We start from the raw sequence: 17,417 nt of genomic DNA, 5'->3' as shown, positions 1-17,417 counted from the left end.
ATTGGACAATATAGGCCTAAAATAAGAAGGCACTCATTGATAAAGCAACCCTTATTCAATGCTGGTCGGAAAGTAAATTGGTACTGCTCCTAAGGAAAACAGTATTGAGGTTCCTCAAAAAATTAAGAATAGAGCTACCCTATGACCCAGCAATCCCTCTTTTGGGTATCTACCTGAAAACATTTATTTGCAAAGATATATGCTCTTATGTTCATTTCAGCATTATTCATGGTGGCCAAGACATGGAAACAACCAAAGTGCCCTTCATTAGATGATTGGCTAAAGTAGATATAGTACATATATACAGTGGAATACTACTCAACCATAAAAAAGATGAAATAACTCCATTTGCAACAATGTGAACGGATCTTGAGAATATCATGCTAAGTGAAATAAGTCAGTCAGAACGAGCTAAGAACCATATGATTTCACTCATATGTGGGACATAAAACTGAAACCCATAGACACAGACAACAGTATGGTGGTTACCAGAGGGAAGAGATGGTGGGGGGAAGTAAAAGGTAAAGGAGGCCAAATATATGGTGATGTATAATGATTGGATTTTGGGTGATAGGCACACAATGCAGTATACAGATCATGTATCATAGAAATGTACACTTGAAACTTACATGATCTTATTAATCAACTAGAGACCCAGTGCACGAAATTTATGCCGGCTGCTGGCCAGGGCCTCCCTTCCCCAGCTGCCAGCTGCCAGCTGCCGGCTGAGGCCTTCCTTCATTCTGTGCCGCCCCCTAGTGGTCAGTGCACATCATAGTGAGCAATTGAACTCCCGGTCGGTTGAACTCCCAAGGGAACACTTTGCATGTTAGGCTTTTATATATATAGATGTTACTCCCAATAAATTAAATAAAAAATAAAGAAGGCATTTACCACTGGGAGAGAAGTCATATTAGGTTGTGAACAGGAAATTTAAGTATAAATAAATTATGTTCCTTCCCAAGATGGTTGGGAAAGGAGAATGATGAGAAGGAGGGGAGAACAGGGAAAGGTCTCAAGTTCTGCTGGGACTTTTGAAACAGACAAAGAGGAAAACTACTGTATAAGCAACAAGTTGAGAAATGAATTTGGATAACAGCTGATTATTATTCAATGATATCTTGAGTAACAAATAAAAATTGTTGGAATGCCTGCTGCTTGATTATCTCTCATGTTCTGAATCTGAACTTTTCCTCATTGCCTCATGAATAGAACCTATTTATATTGGATGAAGGAAGACAAGAGAATTTTTATAAAGAGAAGGGAATTATTCCTAGTCTTTGGCCAAAATTCCTTTCTGTACCTTCATAAGGCATGCGTAGATATATAAGTTTAATTCAGGGGCAAATTATGAGAAGCTCCATTTCTCATCTTTATGTTCCATTTCAGCTTAGTCAGTAATATTCTCAGCCTTATTCTCATCTCAACTAAACCAGTAATAAAAAAATGATTATTTGATCTACATTTGTCTGCCTCTTTTAGCTATCTTGCTATTGAATTTGGAATCTAGAGGGGGAATGGCATCCCCATTTGACATTGACAATATATTCCTATAGTTAGATATGACATATGAAAACACTAATGAAAAGTTATTTCCCAATATCTTAAGTGAGAAAATTTGTACAATGAGCATCAACTCAAAGCTTCTAGCCTCTGATCAACTGGCTAAAAGACAACTAACTACAGTAGGCTTACTCAATGGGTGGTCCAGCATCACCAAGGAGCTTGTAGAAATGCAGAATCTCAGGCCCCACCCCAAACCTACAGAATGAGAATCTCTGGGAATGAGGCACCCCAGATGATGATTTTTATGCATGCTAAAGGTTGAAAAGCCCTGAGATACATAGATGATAGATTACAATATATACATATTTTGTAACATGCTTAAAATGTCACAACATAGTTAAATGGTTCTTTTGTGGGCAGTGACGTCTTTTCCACTGTAATCACTTTATTCAGTCTTTTGCTTCCCTATCTAGTTTTCTTCAATAGTACCAACTTTTGGAAAACTCCTTTTACAGTACTAGCTGAAGTTTACCTTCCCCTATGAATCCTTGAAACTTCAGGCCTTTGTACTGATAATGGGGAGTGGCTGCCTATGTGCCTGCTATTCATCATTACGTTTTCAGAGTAAAGTTGCCTGACAACTGTTCATTTATTGCTCATACGTACCCATCAGCTCATCATGAACTTCACTTGAAACATGTTGCTTGCTCACCCCTGACCTTCCTGGAAACATAATTTTGCTATTCATTGGAAGAATGAAAGTATAATTTCCAAAATGTTAAAAACAAGAATCTCACATACAGTAAATGTATAATGGGAATATATCAAATGTTAATCTCATTACTATTCAGAGATCAGTATGATGATAAAGCTAGTTCAATGACCGTTTGAAGAACAGTGAGCTATAAGGGGATAAATTAGATAAATTATATAAAACTTGTGTTCTTCAAAGCAATAAAATTGTACCTATGAAGTATTTTTATACAGAACAGAGATCGTTACATCTTTGCTGTACATAAATCATTTGCAACTTATCAGTATTCTTATGTTGAACATCTAACTTGGCTGAGACTGTGGCAGTATTCTAGTCAATAGTAAAGAGAAGTCAAATAAGGGTGTATTCTCCAGGAAAACTGCGTAAACTTGGGCAGGCCTGTTAGTGCTCAAACATATCACTGGAAGTATGTGCAGTCGTCCTTTTGCATTTTTCCAAGTATTGCATATTTTTTTCCTGACAGAAAGAAAATCCCAAAAATCAGGAGTGAAAGGAATTACCATTATTTCTAATACCATAATCCATTAACTTTTCCTTGCACGTTCTTCATACTAAATAAGCAATCAGACTTTTTTGGAATAGAGCCGTGGTCGGCAAACTGCAGCTCACGAGCCACATGCGGCTCTTTGGCCCCTTGAGTGTGGCTCTTCCACAAAATACCACAGCCTGGTCGAGTCTATTTTGAAGAAGTGGCGTTAGAAGAAGTTTAAGTTTAAAAAATTTGGCTCTCAAAAGAAATTTCAATCGTTGTACTGTTGATATGAGTTTGCCAACCACTGGAATAGAGTAATGTAGGATCAGAGAATGAGCTTAAAAGTTCTGAAACACCCCACAGAAGTCAAGATATATAATCAAAGTCAGCACTTATATTAGGATGCAGAATAAGGCAATAAAAAAATGGAAGGGGTGGATAATTAATAGGCTAGATAATTTAAAAATATCTAGCCACTTTGAAGTAGATATTTGTTATGGCAAGAATCACCTGAGTATAATTAGGCTCACAATACCCATTGGTATTAACACATAGTATTGAAAATTAAAAAGCATCAGTCAAAAAATTTTAAATGCACATATCATCTCACTCACCAATTTCATGCCCAAGTATCATTTTTGCAGAAATACTTGCAATTATAAATGCACACAGATATATTTATTAAGATGTTCATTCCAACAATGTTTCATAATAATAAAAAATGAAAATAATTAAGGTCCAGCAATACAAAAAATGGTTAAATAAATTATGGTACATTTATGCTATGTAAAGATGTATAAGAAATGATATGTATGTACTGACAAGGAAAGTTGTCCATAATATATCATTGGGTAAAATAAGTGGCCCCAGTGTTAACTTGTTATACTAGTACTAGAGGCCCAATGCACGAAGATTCGTGCAAGAATGGGCCTTCCTTCCCCTGGCTGCGGGAACTGCCTTCACTCCGGCCTGGAGCCACCTTTCCGCCTTCCCATGCTGCCCAGAGGCCCAGCATGGCTGGAGGTGGTGATGAAGGCCTATATCGAAGCCATGGCGACGATGCAAGCTTCCCGGCCCGCCCCCAGCCACTCGGCACCTGCGTATGCAAATCAATTCACCATCTTTGTTAGGTTAATTTGCATACTTACTCCTGATTGGCTGGTGGGCATCACGAAGGTATGGCCAATTTGCATATTACTCTTTTATTAGTGTAGATGTGTAAGTATGTAGAGATATGAATATGTGTGTATGTTTGTACATAGAAAAGTTTTGAAGGATACATAATTAATTGTGCAGAGTGGTTATCCCGGAAAAGTGAAAATGGGTAGTGGGCAAAGCAGACATGCATATTTTCATGTTACACAGAAACCAGTAAGAAAGGATTCAACTGAAAATACCCAAATACTTGAAAATTATACATCATACCCATAATTCAGAGGTAAAGGTACAAATTAGAAAAATATTTTTTGACCTGAAGAATAATGAAAATACAGTATAGTAAAATTCATGAAAAACTCTCCAGATCCATCCATGCTGTTACAAATGGTAAGAGTTTTTTTTCCTTTTTATTGTCTCATGGTATTTCATTGTGTAGCTGTACCACAGTTTTTTTATCCACTCATCTGCTGATGTGCACTTAGGCTGTTTCCAAAACTTAGCTATTATAAATTGTGCTGCTATGAACATAGAGGTGCATACGTTCTTTCTGATGAGTGTTTGGAGTTTCTTAAGATATATTCCTAGAAGTGAGATCACTGGGTCAAATGGGAGCTCCATTTTTAATTTTTTGAGGAAACTCCATACTGCTTTCCACGATGGCTGCACCAGTCTGCATTCCCACCAACAGTATACTAGGGTTCCCTTTTCTCTACAACACTTGTTTGTTGATTTGTTGATGATAGCCATTCTGACAGGTGTGAGGTGATATCTCATTGTCATTTTGAGTTGCATGTCTCAGATGATTAGTGACTTTGAGCATTTTTTAAATGTGTCTAGGCTTTCTGTATGTCCTCTTTGGAGAAGTGTCTATTTAGGTCCTTTGCCCATTTTTAAATTGGATTATTTGTCTTCCTTTTGTTAAGTTGTATGAGCTCCTGCCGAAACCGGTTTGGCTCAGTGGATAGAGCGTCAGTCTGCGGACTGGAAGGTCCCAAGTTCGATTCTGGTCAAGGGCATGTGCATTGGTTGCGGGCACATCCCCCGGTGGGGGGTGTGCAGGAGGCAGCTGGTCGATGTCTCTCTCTCATCGATGTTTCTGGCTCTCTATCCCTCTCCCTTCCTCTCTGTGAAAAATCAATAAAATATATTTTTTTAAAAAAAGTTGTATGAGCTCCCTATATATTTTGGAGATTAACCCCTTATTGGATGTATCATTGGCAAATATATTCTCCCATGTAGTGGGCTCTCTGAGTGAAATAAGCCAGTCAGAGAAAGATAAGTACCACATTATCTCACTCATATGTGGAATCTAGTGAACCAGATAAACTGATGATAAAAAATAGACCCAGAGACATAGAAGTATGAACAAACTGTTGAGCCTCAGAGGGAAGGCAGGAGAGGGTAGGTGGGAAGAGATCAACCAATGAACTTGTTATGCATATATGCATAACCCATGGACACAGACAATGGGGTGGTGAGGGCCTGGGGAGGATGGGGGAACAGGAACAGGCTGGAAGAGGTTAATTGCGGGGGAGGAAGACCTATATAATACTTTCAACAATAAAGATTTTTTTAATTCATGAAATAAAGCTGAAAGAGTACATCAAGCAAATATATATCTTTAAATGAGTCAGAAAAGGTAAAAAATTATCTAAACTTTCACCTCAAGAATCTAGTAAAAAGGCAAATTTTAAAAGGCAGAAATTCTTCCCAAAGCCAAGGAGTTTTTGAAGGCTGTTCTTTGGCAAGATTGAGGAAATTCTATTCAGACTGGAGGCAGACAGGAGGCTTGCATTCCTGCAGAATCTGAAAACCTCACCTTGCTGCAAAACAGTGAGTGACAGGTGACAGTTCTCCATGGCCCTAACATTGTACTTGATAAAATCAAACCTCAAAAACAAAAGCCAAGACTTGTGGTCAAGATGGCGGTGTAGGTAAATGCAGTACTCACATCTTCCACAATCATATCAAAATTATAGCTAAACTACAGAACCACCATTATTCAGAACTACCTGAAATCTAGCTGAATGGAAGTCCTACAACTAGGGATTTAAAGAAGAAGCCACATTGAGATGGGTGGGAGGGGCAGAGGTGCAGAATGGGCTGCTCCCACACCCACATGTGGCAGATAAAAATAGAGAGGGATATCTTGATTGTGGAGGTCCCCCTTGAGGAGCAAGGGTTCTCAACCCCACACCAGGCCCCCAAGCTTAGGGTTCCAGTGCTAGAAAGAGAAGTTCCCATAACTTCTGGCTGTATAAACCAAGCCTATATAATAAAAGCCTAATATGCAAATTGTTCGACCAGGAGTTTGACTGCTCGCTATGACATGCGCTGACCACCAGGGCGGTGTGGAACATAGCGGTATCAGTGACGTGGCACTGGCAGCAGGTGGCAGTGGAGGCGCTGCCATCCCCTATGGGCCCCGATGAGAGGAGACCATGGTGTGATGGCGGAGCAGGTGAGCAGGTGGCACCAGGCCAAGGCGGTGTGAATGGGGGCCCAATCACCCCACAAACGGTGGTTAACTGTGGTGGCTTGGGACAGGGCTGCAACGTGGCTCCCAGGCACTGAGGGAGCCAGGTGGGGGGCCCAGCCCCTATCAATTGCCCCGTAGACGGGATAGTGGAGCAGATGAGAGGGCGGTGCCAGGCCATGGCGGGGTGCCAGGCAGGGCTGCAGGGCTGCAAGGCTGGGGGCATGAGCTGGGGCCCAATCCCATGCACAAATTCGTGCACCAGGCCTCTATTGAATTTATATGCATCCTAGAGGCCAGGTGCATAGATTCATGCACCAGTGGGATCCCTCTCCTGGCCTGTGCCCTCTTGCAATTTGGAACCCGTCGGGGGATGTCAGATAGCTGGTTTCGGCCCAATCCCCATAGGCCCAATCGAGACAGGAGGGAGCCCTATCCCTGTAGGCCCAATCCAGACAGGAGGGAGCCAGATCCTGTGCGTTGAGCACCTGTCCCCTGGTGGTCAGTGTGCATCATAGCATAGGCTTTTATACTAGTATATATAGATATGCATAGCTCATGGACAGACAATAGTGCAGGGAAGGCCTGAGGAGGAGAAGGGAGCAGGGTGGAGGGAGTCCATTGGGGAGTTTAGGGGGCGCCACAGGGACATCTGTAATACTTTCAACAATAAAGATAACTTAAAAAAAAAAAAAAACAGCAGGGCCGAAACCGGTTTGGCTCAGTGGATAGAGCGTCGGTCTGCGGACTGAAAGGTCCCAGGTTCGATTCTGGTCAAGGGCATGTACATTGGTTGCGGGCACATCCCCAGTAGGGGGTGTGCAGGAGGCAGCTGGTCGATGTTTCTCTCTCATCAATGTTTCTAACTCTCTATCCCTCTCTCTTCCTCTTTGTAAAAAAATCAATAAAATATATTTTTTAAAAAAACACAGCAGGAATTGAGGCTGAGGGAGATGAAGGCTACTGGAGTCCCAGGCAGTTCCTCTTTAAGGGCCTGCACTCTGATTTACCTTCATTAACTCTTTCTGAGCTTCAGTGCTGGGATAGCAGCTCAAAAGGCATCAGGGATCTACGAGGAGAAACTGAAGTGTCTATCATCTGGGTGAGAGCTAGGGAGGCAGTTGTCTCCCAGACAAAAGTGCTGGCAAAATGATAGGGGAAGAGTACACAATAAGAATAGATTTACAGATGATTAGTAGCTATTCACCAAACTAACATAAAAATCCAGAGGTATATCTTGGCTGTGGAGATATTTCTTACCCTGGGAAACTGTGGAGGACATGCTATAAGAAGAAAGAGTCCTAAAGATAAGTGGCCTTGAAGTCCCGATGGGTCCATTACTCAGAAAGAAGATACATTTTGAAAGTAGATCAAGAACAGTACATGCCTCAAGGAAAACAAATGTCAGAGGGCTAATCTTTACAAGGACAATGATAGAAACAGATGCTGGGAACTCACATAGTTTTATATTCCTTCACACCCTCGAACCCTATATAATGGCTAGCTTGAGATGAGAGGTCAAAGCACTTTTTTCAAGGTACTATACTTACCACTCTCTCTCGGATCACTGACATCTGAATAAAAACACCTCAGATTCAACCATGTCACTACATTGACTCTAGTAGTGCCAGGCAGCAGCTTGTACACATTTTGCTCTGATTTCTAAAGGTCATTTTTCCTTTGATGAGCCCGCCCCCCACAGAGCCGGCAGGCTAAGCACCATATCTGAGTCTTTCAACCTGGCTCACACTGTTTACCCCTGCCCCTGGTGATTCCCGTAGACCCACCCCATCCAACTTGCTGGTGCATCCAAGCCATTTCCAATGCCTTTTCCGTACAAACGTCCTGTCGTGGTTCATGCTTCAGACTTTAGTTCTAAAGTCTTTTAAACAATTAGCTCCTAGCCTCAGCTTGCTCAGACCTTTCATGAAGTGGCTCCAGGCCCGGCATTAGCATCAGCCAACTACTGTTCACAGCTAGGCCTCTCCTGGGAACCTCTAAGCTCAGCACAAGTACAAGGCAGCGGCAGATCTCTCTGTAGCTGAGGCTGGGTGGCCCTGTGCAGAACACAGGCAGTGGCTAACTTTGGCCAGCATCTCTCTTAGGATGTCAGGTTCTGGTCAATTCAAACTGTCTTAAGAATAAAGCCTCAGATCTGCTAATCAAGGGAACATTGTTTTACTCAAACTAAAGATAATATCTTCAATTGTTTTGTTTTAGTCCCAGGCTCATGAAAGCTGAATGGCCCTACTGACCATACCCTCATGAAACCAGACAGAACGATGCCATGGACCAGATGCAATTATGAGCTATCCCTAACCCGGCCCCAACCCATCAGTAGAGCTCACAACCCCAACTCCCTTAGTCACCATGACTGATTTTTTCCCTATAAAACCTTCCTCTAAGAGACCACTGGGGAGCCGGGTCTTAGACCTGTCTCTGGGCTTGGCATCATTCCTTAAATAAACCTTTACTTTCTTTTCTGCAAACCTTTGTTTGTGTTTCATTTGGGCTTTACTGCACACAGGCAAATGAACCAATTTGCCCTGTGGGTCACCTAGCAGAGGAGCAAGAGAAAGGTGGTGGGTAAAGCAAGAGGCCCGGGTGTTAAAGTACAGCCTCCAAAGTGAACACAGACTTGCTCAGAAGCCTGGCTTGGGGTGTGGGGGGGTGTGAGATGGGCAAATATCTGGATTTACTGAGGCCTGCATGCTGCCAGCCAAATCCGATGAGAAGGACCAGGAGGAGGGACATAGCCCACCACCCAGAGCCCTTCATGGATAAGAGCAGTTGGTGCCAATCCCCAGCATCTGGGGCCTCAGGCAGTAAACCCAAGTGGGTGGTGGGAGAGCTGTGGAGAAGAGCTCGGGTAGCTGGTGTAGATGGGCATGCCTGGTTGAAATGACTATCTTCCGTTAAGGGCCCTGAAATGACCGAAGTGCAGGTGGAGGAAGAGAGGAAAACAGACAGGCAGGAAAATTGGTCCACACTGAGTTTATTGTTTCCTTCAGCTGTGACTAGGAGAGGGAAGGTAGAATTTTTATTTCTCAGTGAGACACTCAGTATTATCCATTGGCTTCTGAAGAAATCACTAGTTACTGTGGAAGAGAACAAAGACACACATACTTAAAGTACTGACAGCAAATAAATTCCCTTGCACTGCAAAACATATAAACAGTTGAGGTATTGGCAAGTAAAAAATTCATATGGCAGGAAAAAAACTATTTTAGAAAGAATTTTTGTAATTTTGCTTGTGATATTACTTGGCTATAACTTACCCTACAATTTTCTGAGGTTTGTTAGGAAAAATCATATTTAATTAGAAGTATTTGCAAATAAGAAAATCCAATATTTTTTCCTACATACAATGAAATGTTCATGAATTAACATTACATTAATTCATTAACATTCTGTTAAACTTTGCATTTTTAAGAAATTTAGATACATGTTAATTTTACTTTTTCATATCTTATAGCAATCATTTTTATTTTTCATGTTATAAACAATGTTTTTGGAACTTAAAAACTCACAGGCCTTATGCATTGTGACTATAGTGCTTAATGAATAAAGTGGCCCTGATTCATTTTACAGGCTAATTTATATATCTTATATCTTATTAAATTCAATAGTTTTATTCCATTCTCTCCTCAAGAACAACTTCCCAAATAACTTACTACTATATGTAATACTTTAAACCAGTGGTTCTCAACCTTTCTAATGCCGCGACCCTTTAATACAGTTCCTCATGTTGTGGTGACCCCCAACCATAAAATTATTTTTGTTGCTACTTCATAACTATAATTTTGCTACTGTTATGAATAGTAATGTAAATATCTGTGTTTTCCGATGGTCTTAGGCGATCCTGCTAGCGGTTCTCAACCTGTGGGTCGTGACCCACAGGTTGAGAACCACTGCTGTAGAGCCTAAGATCATCGGAAAATACAGATATTTACATTACGATTCATTAACAGTAGCAAAATTATAATTATGAAGTAGCAACAAAAATAATTTTATGGTTGGGGGTCACCACAACATGAGGAACTGTATTAAAGGGTCGCGGCATTAGAAAGGTTGAGAACCACTGCATAAAAAAAAAAGAATTTTAAGAAACTAAAGAAACACAGGCAGTGGCTAACTTTGGTAGTCACGTGACTTAAATGCCCATTCAAGGTCAGTAAAAATTAATAGATTATCCTATCTAATAAAAGAGTAACATGAAATTGATCATCACTCTAACACTCAAGATGGCTGCCCCTATGTGGACACAAGATGGCCAGCAGGGGAGGGCAGTTGGGAGGGAACAGGCCTGCAAGGGAAGGCAGTTGGGAGCGATCAAGCCTGCAGAGGAGGGCAGTTAGGGGTGACCAGGCTGGCAGAGGAAGGAAGTTGGGGGCAACTGGGTCTGCAGGGGAGGGCATTTGGGGGGGGGGGGGGAGAACCCAGGCCTACAGGGGAGAGCAGTTGGGAGGGACCAGGCCTGCAGGGGAGGGCAGTTTGAGGGGACTAGGCCTGCAGGGGAGGGCAGTTGGGGGTGACCAGGCCTGCAGAGAAGGGCAGTTAGGGGCAATCAGGCAGGCAGGGGAGCAGTTAGGCATCAATCAGGCTGGCAGGCAAAAGCGGTTAGGGGCAATCAGGAAGGCAAGCAGGCAAGCAGTTGGGATCCAGCAGTCCTGGATTGTGAGAGGGATGTCCCACTGCCCTCTAGTGGTCCCAGATTGGAGAGGGTGCAGGCTGGGCTGAGGGACACACCCTTCCGTGCATGAATTTCATGCACTGGGCCTCTAGTTTTTATATATTACTTTACCAATTCATCTACCCAATAAATAACTTAAGAATTGTGGATTATGAATTTCATTGTAATTTAAAGCATTTATTTTGAGACATCTCTTAATATACTCACCTAGTGTTTTATGTTTGGGTGTTTTCCTGTGATTCAGAGCTAAATAAACAAGGAAATAATACAATCTTACAATTTTATGAAAGTTTCTTCCTCTTTCCTTTCAAAATTTTGGTGAAAGGTAAATATCAGCCAAATTTATATTTTATACAAATTATTATCAAGTGTTGAAATCAAACTATTGGGCCTCTTTTCTATTTTTATAATCACAGACTTATGTCAGAGCCCCCAACAAAAAGAATAAAAAAGTAAAAGAATAAATTGAAAACAAACTAAGTGAGGTTAATTGACAGAGAAGTTAATATAGTTATAAACTTCGGTGATAGTATAGTTTATCTTTCGCATCCTTCCATCATCATTTATATCCCCTTTACCCTCTTTGACCTCCCCCAACCCCATTAACTCTGATAATCAACATATTGTCGTCTGTGTCTATATGGTTGTGTTTGGGGCGGTTTTTTTGTTTGTTTGTCTTTTGCTTAATTCCTTTACCTTTTTTCTTCAGCCCCCTACCATCTTCCCCTTGATGGCTATCAGTCTGTTCTCCCTACTTATGAATCTGATTCTATTTTGTTAGTTATTTTGTTCATTAGATTTCACATGTAAGTTAAATCATATGGTATTTGTCTTTCTCTGACTGGCTGGTTTCACTTAGCGTAATAATCCCCAGGTCCATCCACACTGTCGAAAAGAGTAAGATGTCCTTCAGTATTACAGCCGAGTAGTATTCCATTGTGTAAATGTACCACAGTTTTTATACCCACTCACCTACTGATGGATACTTGCTCTGCTTCTAAATCTTGGTTATTATAAATAACTAGGGGCCTGGTGCACAAAATTTGTGCACTGGGGAGGGGTCCCTCAGACCAGCCTTCCCCCTCTCACATACTGGGAGCCCTCAGGGGATGTCCTACTGATGGCTTAGGCCCGCTCCCCATTGGGAGCGGCCCTAAGCCACAGTCTGGCCTCCCTTTGCAGGAGGTGGCCAGGCTGATCAGGGGAAGGTGCCAGCCCCATTACCCCGCTGCTGCAGCCACTGCCAGTCACTGCAGCCGCCAAGGTATTTTCATCAACACGGACTCTAGTCCCTTCACCATGAAAAAATGACAATTTTCTTTAGGCATTTTCAAGATGTGTCTTTCATAGGATATGACATTTATTTTTCTTTTTATCCTCACCTGAGAATATGTTTCCATTGATTTTTTTTCCCCTTCCCTCTGATCCCAGGCTCAGCCCCTTCCCAAGCCTAAAGCCTCTACCTGAGGCTTTAGGCTTGGGAAGGGCCCACCCCTCCGCCCCTCTGATGGCCGGCTGGGAGTGACCTGGGTGCCGAGGAGGTTCCCAGGACCCAGGTACATATGCAAATTAACTGCCATATTTGTTTGGTTAATTTACATACTCACTCTGATTGGCTGTGGGTGTAGTGGAGGTACAGTCAATTTACATGTTTCTCTATTATTAGGTAAGATGCTTCAATAAACATAGGGTTGTATATATTCTTTTGAATTAGTGTTTGGGATGTCTTCAGATATATTCCCATAAGTGGAATTGCTGGGTCATAGGCAGTTCCATTTTTAATTTTTTGAGGTAACTCCATATTGCTTTCCACATTAGCTGCATCAGTCTGCACTCCCACCAATAGTACCTGAGGGTTCCCTTTCTCCACCTCTTTGCCAACATTTGTTGATATACTGCTGATAAGCTGTATAATTTTATTAACCAATGTCACTTCAATAAATTTAATAAAAATAAAAACCTAGATTCTACTTCTGATTCTTTCATTAACTATCTTAGTGACCTTGGTCAAAATAGCAACTATTTGAGAACTATGTTGATCATCTATAAAGAAGGTTCTAAAACTACATGAAAAAATTAAAATTTGGCAATAAATAATAATGTGTGAACTATAAATGAGAAAGTAGTTAGAAAATGTGTTAGAAGTTTTCATGGAGAAATTTTCAAAAATAATTTAAGTGGGAAGAAAACCATGCCTTGTGTTTGGTAAGGGAGCAGTAGAAGGCAAAAAGTGAAAGAAAAAAAAAAAGCTTACTTTGCATGTTGAAATTTCCTGTTTCTCTTATCTACTTGTTTATACACTGGTTTGTCTGTTTTTAAGTATATTTTATTGATTTTTTACAGAGAGGAAGGGAGAGGGATAGAGAGTTAGAAACATCGATTAGAGAGAAACATCGATCAGCTGCCTCCTGTACACCCCATACTGGGGATGTGCCCACAACCAAGGTACATGCCCTTGATCGGAATCAAACCTGGGACCCTTCAGTCCACAGGCCAACACTCCATCCACTGAGCTAAACCAGCTACAGCTACACTGGGTTTTTATGTTTTATGAATTGATAGCCTTACGTTTCTAATAATAACCAGGGTATTGATTTCACTTGGGGAAAATTATATATATGTCAGTGTTGTGGATTAAATTTTGTCCCCCAAAAAAGCTAGGTTGATGTTCTAACACCAGGTATTTGTGAATGTGACTTTATTTGGAGACAGGGCATTTACAGCTGTAACAAGTTCAAGATAAGGTTATACTACATTAGGGTGGGCCCTAACTGCTACTGATTAGGGTCATTATACCAGGAAAGAGAGGCGTAGAGTTGCAGAGACACACAGATCCATAGGAAAGACAGCCATGTGAAGAAGGAAGCAAAAGCTGGAGTGACCTAGCAGCGAGCCAGGAACACCAACGACTGCTGGCAACCACCGGAAGCTAAGAGAACGGCACGGAGCACGTTTTTCCTCAGAGCCTCCAGAAGGAACCAATCCTACTGACAACTTGGTTTTGGACTTTCAGCCTCCTGAACTGGGAAATAACAAATTTCTGTTGCCTTAAGCCAAAATAAATAAATAAATAACCTTAACCTACAGTGGCTGCTATGTCAGTAAAACACAGCAACAGTGTCAAGTGACATTATTAAAATTTAAATAAAAATAATTATCCCAAAACTGTTTCCCTAGTGCTCACTAAGCCAGAAGGCTAGACCAGTAAATGAACGTTCCAAATTGTACTCCAATTGAAATAACCTTTTCCTATGGGTAATGCTATCATCTCTTACTCGGTATAGGTGAATAAGCCTCCTAGGAGAGATGATATAATGAGAAAAGAAATGAAGGCAGTTATAACATTATAGACATATGGTGTGTGTGTGTGTGTGTGTGTGTGTGTGTGTGGTGTGTGTGTGTGTGTGTGTGTGGTTTTGGTGTTTTTGTTTGTTTGTTTTGGCTGCCTATGTGTGTGAAGATCTCATATAAAAAAATAAAGTGCTGTAACTAAGTGATACAAAAGTAATCATTCATTCATTCAACAAGTACAACTAACCCTTGAACAACATGGGTTTTGACTGACCTTATGCAGTCAAAAATCTGGGTATAACTTTAATCCCCAACAACTTACTACTAATAGCCTACTGTTAATCAAAAACCTCATTACATTAATAGTTGATGAACAAGTATTTTGTATGTTATATGTGTTATATACTGTATTCTAATAATAAGCCAGAGGAAAGAAAATGTTATTAAGAAAACATTATAAGGAAGAGAAAATAAATTTATAATATTCTATGTGTTTATTGAAAAAAATCCATATACATGTGGACCCACACGGTACAAATCTGTGCTTTTTAAGGGTCAACTATATTTATTAAGCACGTACTATTAGCGAAGAACTCAGCTACATGTTGGCTACACAATGCTGACCAAACTAAACGTGGCCTTTATCCTCTAAAATGGCAGAGTATGATAAAACATAAGTCCAAGGTGAGGAAAAGGTTAACTGAGACCTTACTGCTGAGTTTGAGCACCATAATAGCTCCACAGCACAGAGAGGACAGAATAATGAAAATTATTTTGTAGTTTGTTAATAGTAACTCGTGACTGCAAAGTATCACCATGAGAAGAAGATCACAGTAATAATGAGAAGGACAGGAATAGGAGGCATTGCTATGAATGGAAACCTCTTCTGGAATAAGAGGAATTATATAACCAATGTGCAGCCTAAAACATTTACTCTGTGGATTTGGATGTGTCTTGGAATAGCAGTGGGCTTTGGAGGAATCTAGAAGGTATAAAACAACAGCTGCTATCCAAGCAAATAAAGAATTTTTTAAATCAGAGGGAGAGGAGTGAAAACTCCCAAATACTTTATATCTGCTGAAGGACCCCCAAACCCAAAATTGTTGGATGTAAGAAATTAAACACTTATTGTATTATTATATAGAGATATCCACCTTTTGGGTAATGGAGGGGGATCTAATTATAACTACTTTGTAATACTGAGAGGCAATGAGAGAAATAGAATTATTGTTCCTTTATGATATTTTTCTTCAGCAAATTTTTTAAGTGACCATGGGAAGCAAGCATTCACTCAGCTATGCATGAGTGTACTCACTGAGTTTCTAGTTGAAGAGTCTCCAAATGAAGAAGTAAACTTCCCCATTTATGAGTTAGCTCCATAAACATTACCAATCATCCAAGAGTAAACTCTCTATATACATTAACAAACTGGAGGAATGAAGACATTTATTTAGGTAAATATTCACTAGCAACTAGATTGACAAATACAAATAGGTTCCTTTTTGGTATGGTACTGTACCAATTTTTACTGCTCAATTAATACTTAGGAATTAATTGTTGATTATCAATGGTTAATCTTATTTTTTAACATACTTGTTTTAAGAAATAATCTCTAATTTACTTACTTGGCAATATCTGTTTGCCTGCTGCTTGCTGATCTGGATCTAAATGAGAGTGAAAATAATGGTTTTAAGTTCATTCTTTTAAAAATGTGCCTTTGTTAAAAAATGAAAGTCAGACCATTCTATAACCTGAATTAACTCTTTTAGAGCACTAATCACCACTAATGAATAATATCAAATGATTACTAAATTAAAGATGGCTTTACAATGAATGAAAAAAAAGCCACTAAGAGGTAATGTCCAAAGCCATAAATAACATTCTCATTTAATAAAAAATATAAATTTATAATACAACATAATATAAAAAAGATAATAATAAATATCAAATTCAAATCCCCAACTAGAAAAAGGAAGAAATAAACACATTTGTTTTTCTCCTCATCACTACCCAGCACAGAATATATGCTTGATCTTGAATGCCTGATTCCAGCCTTCAGGATCCAACCTAATGTTTTATCTACTGATAAACAACTTATTACAGGTCATGATTTAAAACCCTCACTGACTTCTAGACAATTAGGCACACTGGGCTGACAGGGTTATGTACCCGATACGTTGAAAAAAATATCACAAAATACCAACCAAAATTCTAAAAAGAAAGGGACATTTCTAATACAGTTTGAAAGAACAAAAGGTAAGTAGGAGTGAAAGCAGGATGACTCCACAGTTCCATCAATCCGTTCAACACATCACGTTATGAGTGGAGACCGCCTGGAAAGCCGCAACTAACCTTCTTCCCCAAACGTGGGAGCCATGAAAGGCCTTTCCACCCACAACACCCGGATGGGAAGAGCTTCCACCATTCGTCTTTGGGAGGTGGCAGGGAAATTTCTTTAGACGTGTAGATGGAAAAGGATCACCCAGAGACACAAGCGCCCTAATGGCTTTTTTAAAAAGTGGTTTAAGAATATGGATAACAAAAATATCACACAGATAATCAGGAACCTTAAGTCTTTAACAAGTATAGGTTCTGGATACCAATTCATGCTTCCCTTAAATTCTCTATCTGCAGGTCTAACAAATGTTGTAAAAATGTATGGCTTAAGAAGATAAAACATGAAATTATCTCCACAGGGAGGATTCTACAAAGAGGATATGAAGAATGCTCATGAAACAATTCTGGCTGCTTAAGATGGCTTTACAATTAATGAAAAAAAAAAGCCACTAAGAGGTAATGTCCAAAGCCAGAGCAAACTAAAGAATTCATACATCAAGAATTACAGGTAACAGAAAAAGTGCAACAAAAGAATGCTTAGGATTTCCATAGAGATCAATAAAGGAACAGAATCCATTAAACAAGAAGTTAGAAGCTAATAGAGGTAGGTTTGTGAGGTTTAAGGAATGAAGCAATCTCTATAGCATAAAAGTGCAAGTTGAAGCAGCAAGTGCTGACATAGATGCTGTAGCAGGTTATCCAGAAGATC

At 40.2% G+C, this 17,417-nt stretch overlaps 1 protein-coding gene across 1 annotated transcript in view; it reads right to left on the bottom strand.

The window, feature by feature from the left end:
- The window catches only part of LOC307104490 (disintegrin and metalloproteinase domain-containing protein 5-like), a gene marked incomplete at both ends in the record, with an annotated part of 107,084 nt that extends 101,314 nt beyond the window's left edge, over positions 1-5,770 (bottom strand). Inside the window, one exon of the mRNA XM_079779376.1 lies at positions 5,731-5,770. Within this exon, the coding sequence (XP_079635502.1) occupies positions 5,731-5,770 (40 nt within the window). The remainder of the gene's footprint in view (positions 1-5,730) is intronic.
- Positions 5,771-17,417: the final 11,647 nt, after the last annotated feature.

This window comes from Cnephaeus nilssonii (genome assembly GCF_951640355.1).
Source record: "Cnephaeus nilssonii genome assembly, chromosome: 8".
Taxonomy (NCBI): Eukaryota; Metazoa; Chordata; class Mammalia; order Chiroptera; family Vespertilionidae; genus Cnephaeus; species Cnephaeus nilssonii.
Note: the sequence above shows the minus strand (reverse complement) of the source record. Positions and strands in the feature narration are given on the sequence as shown.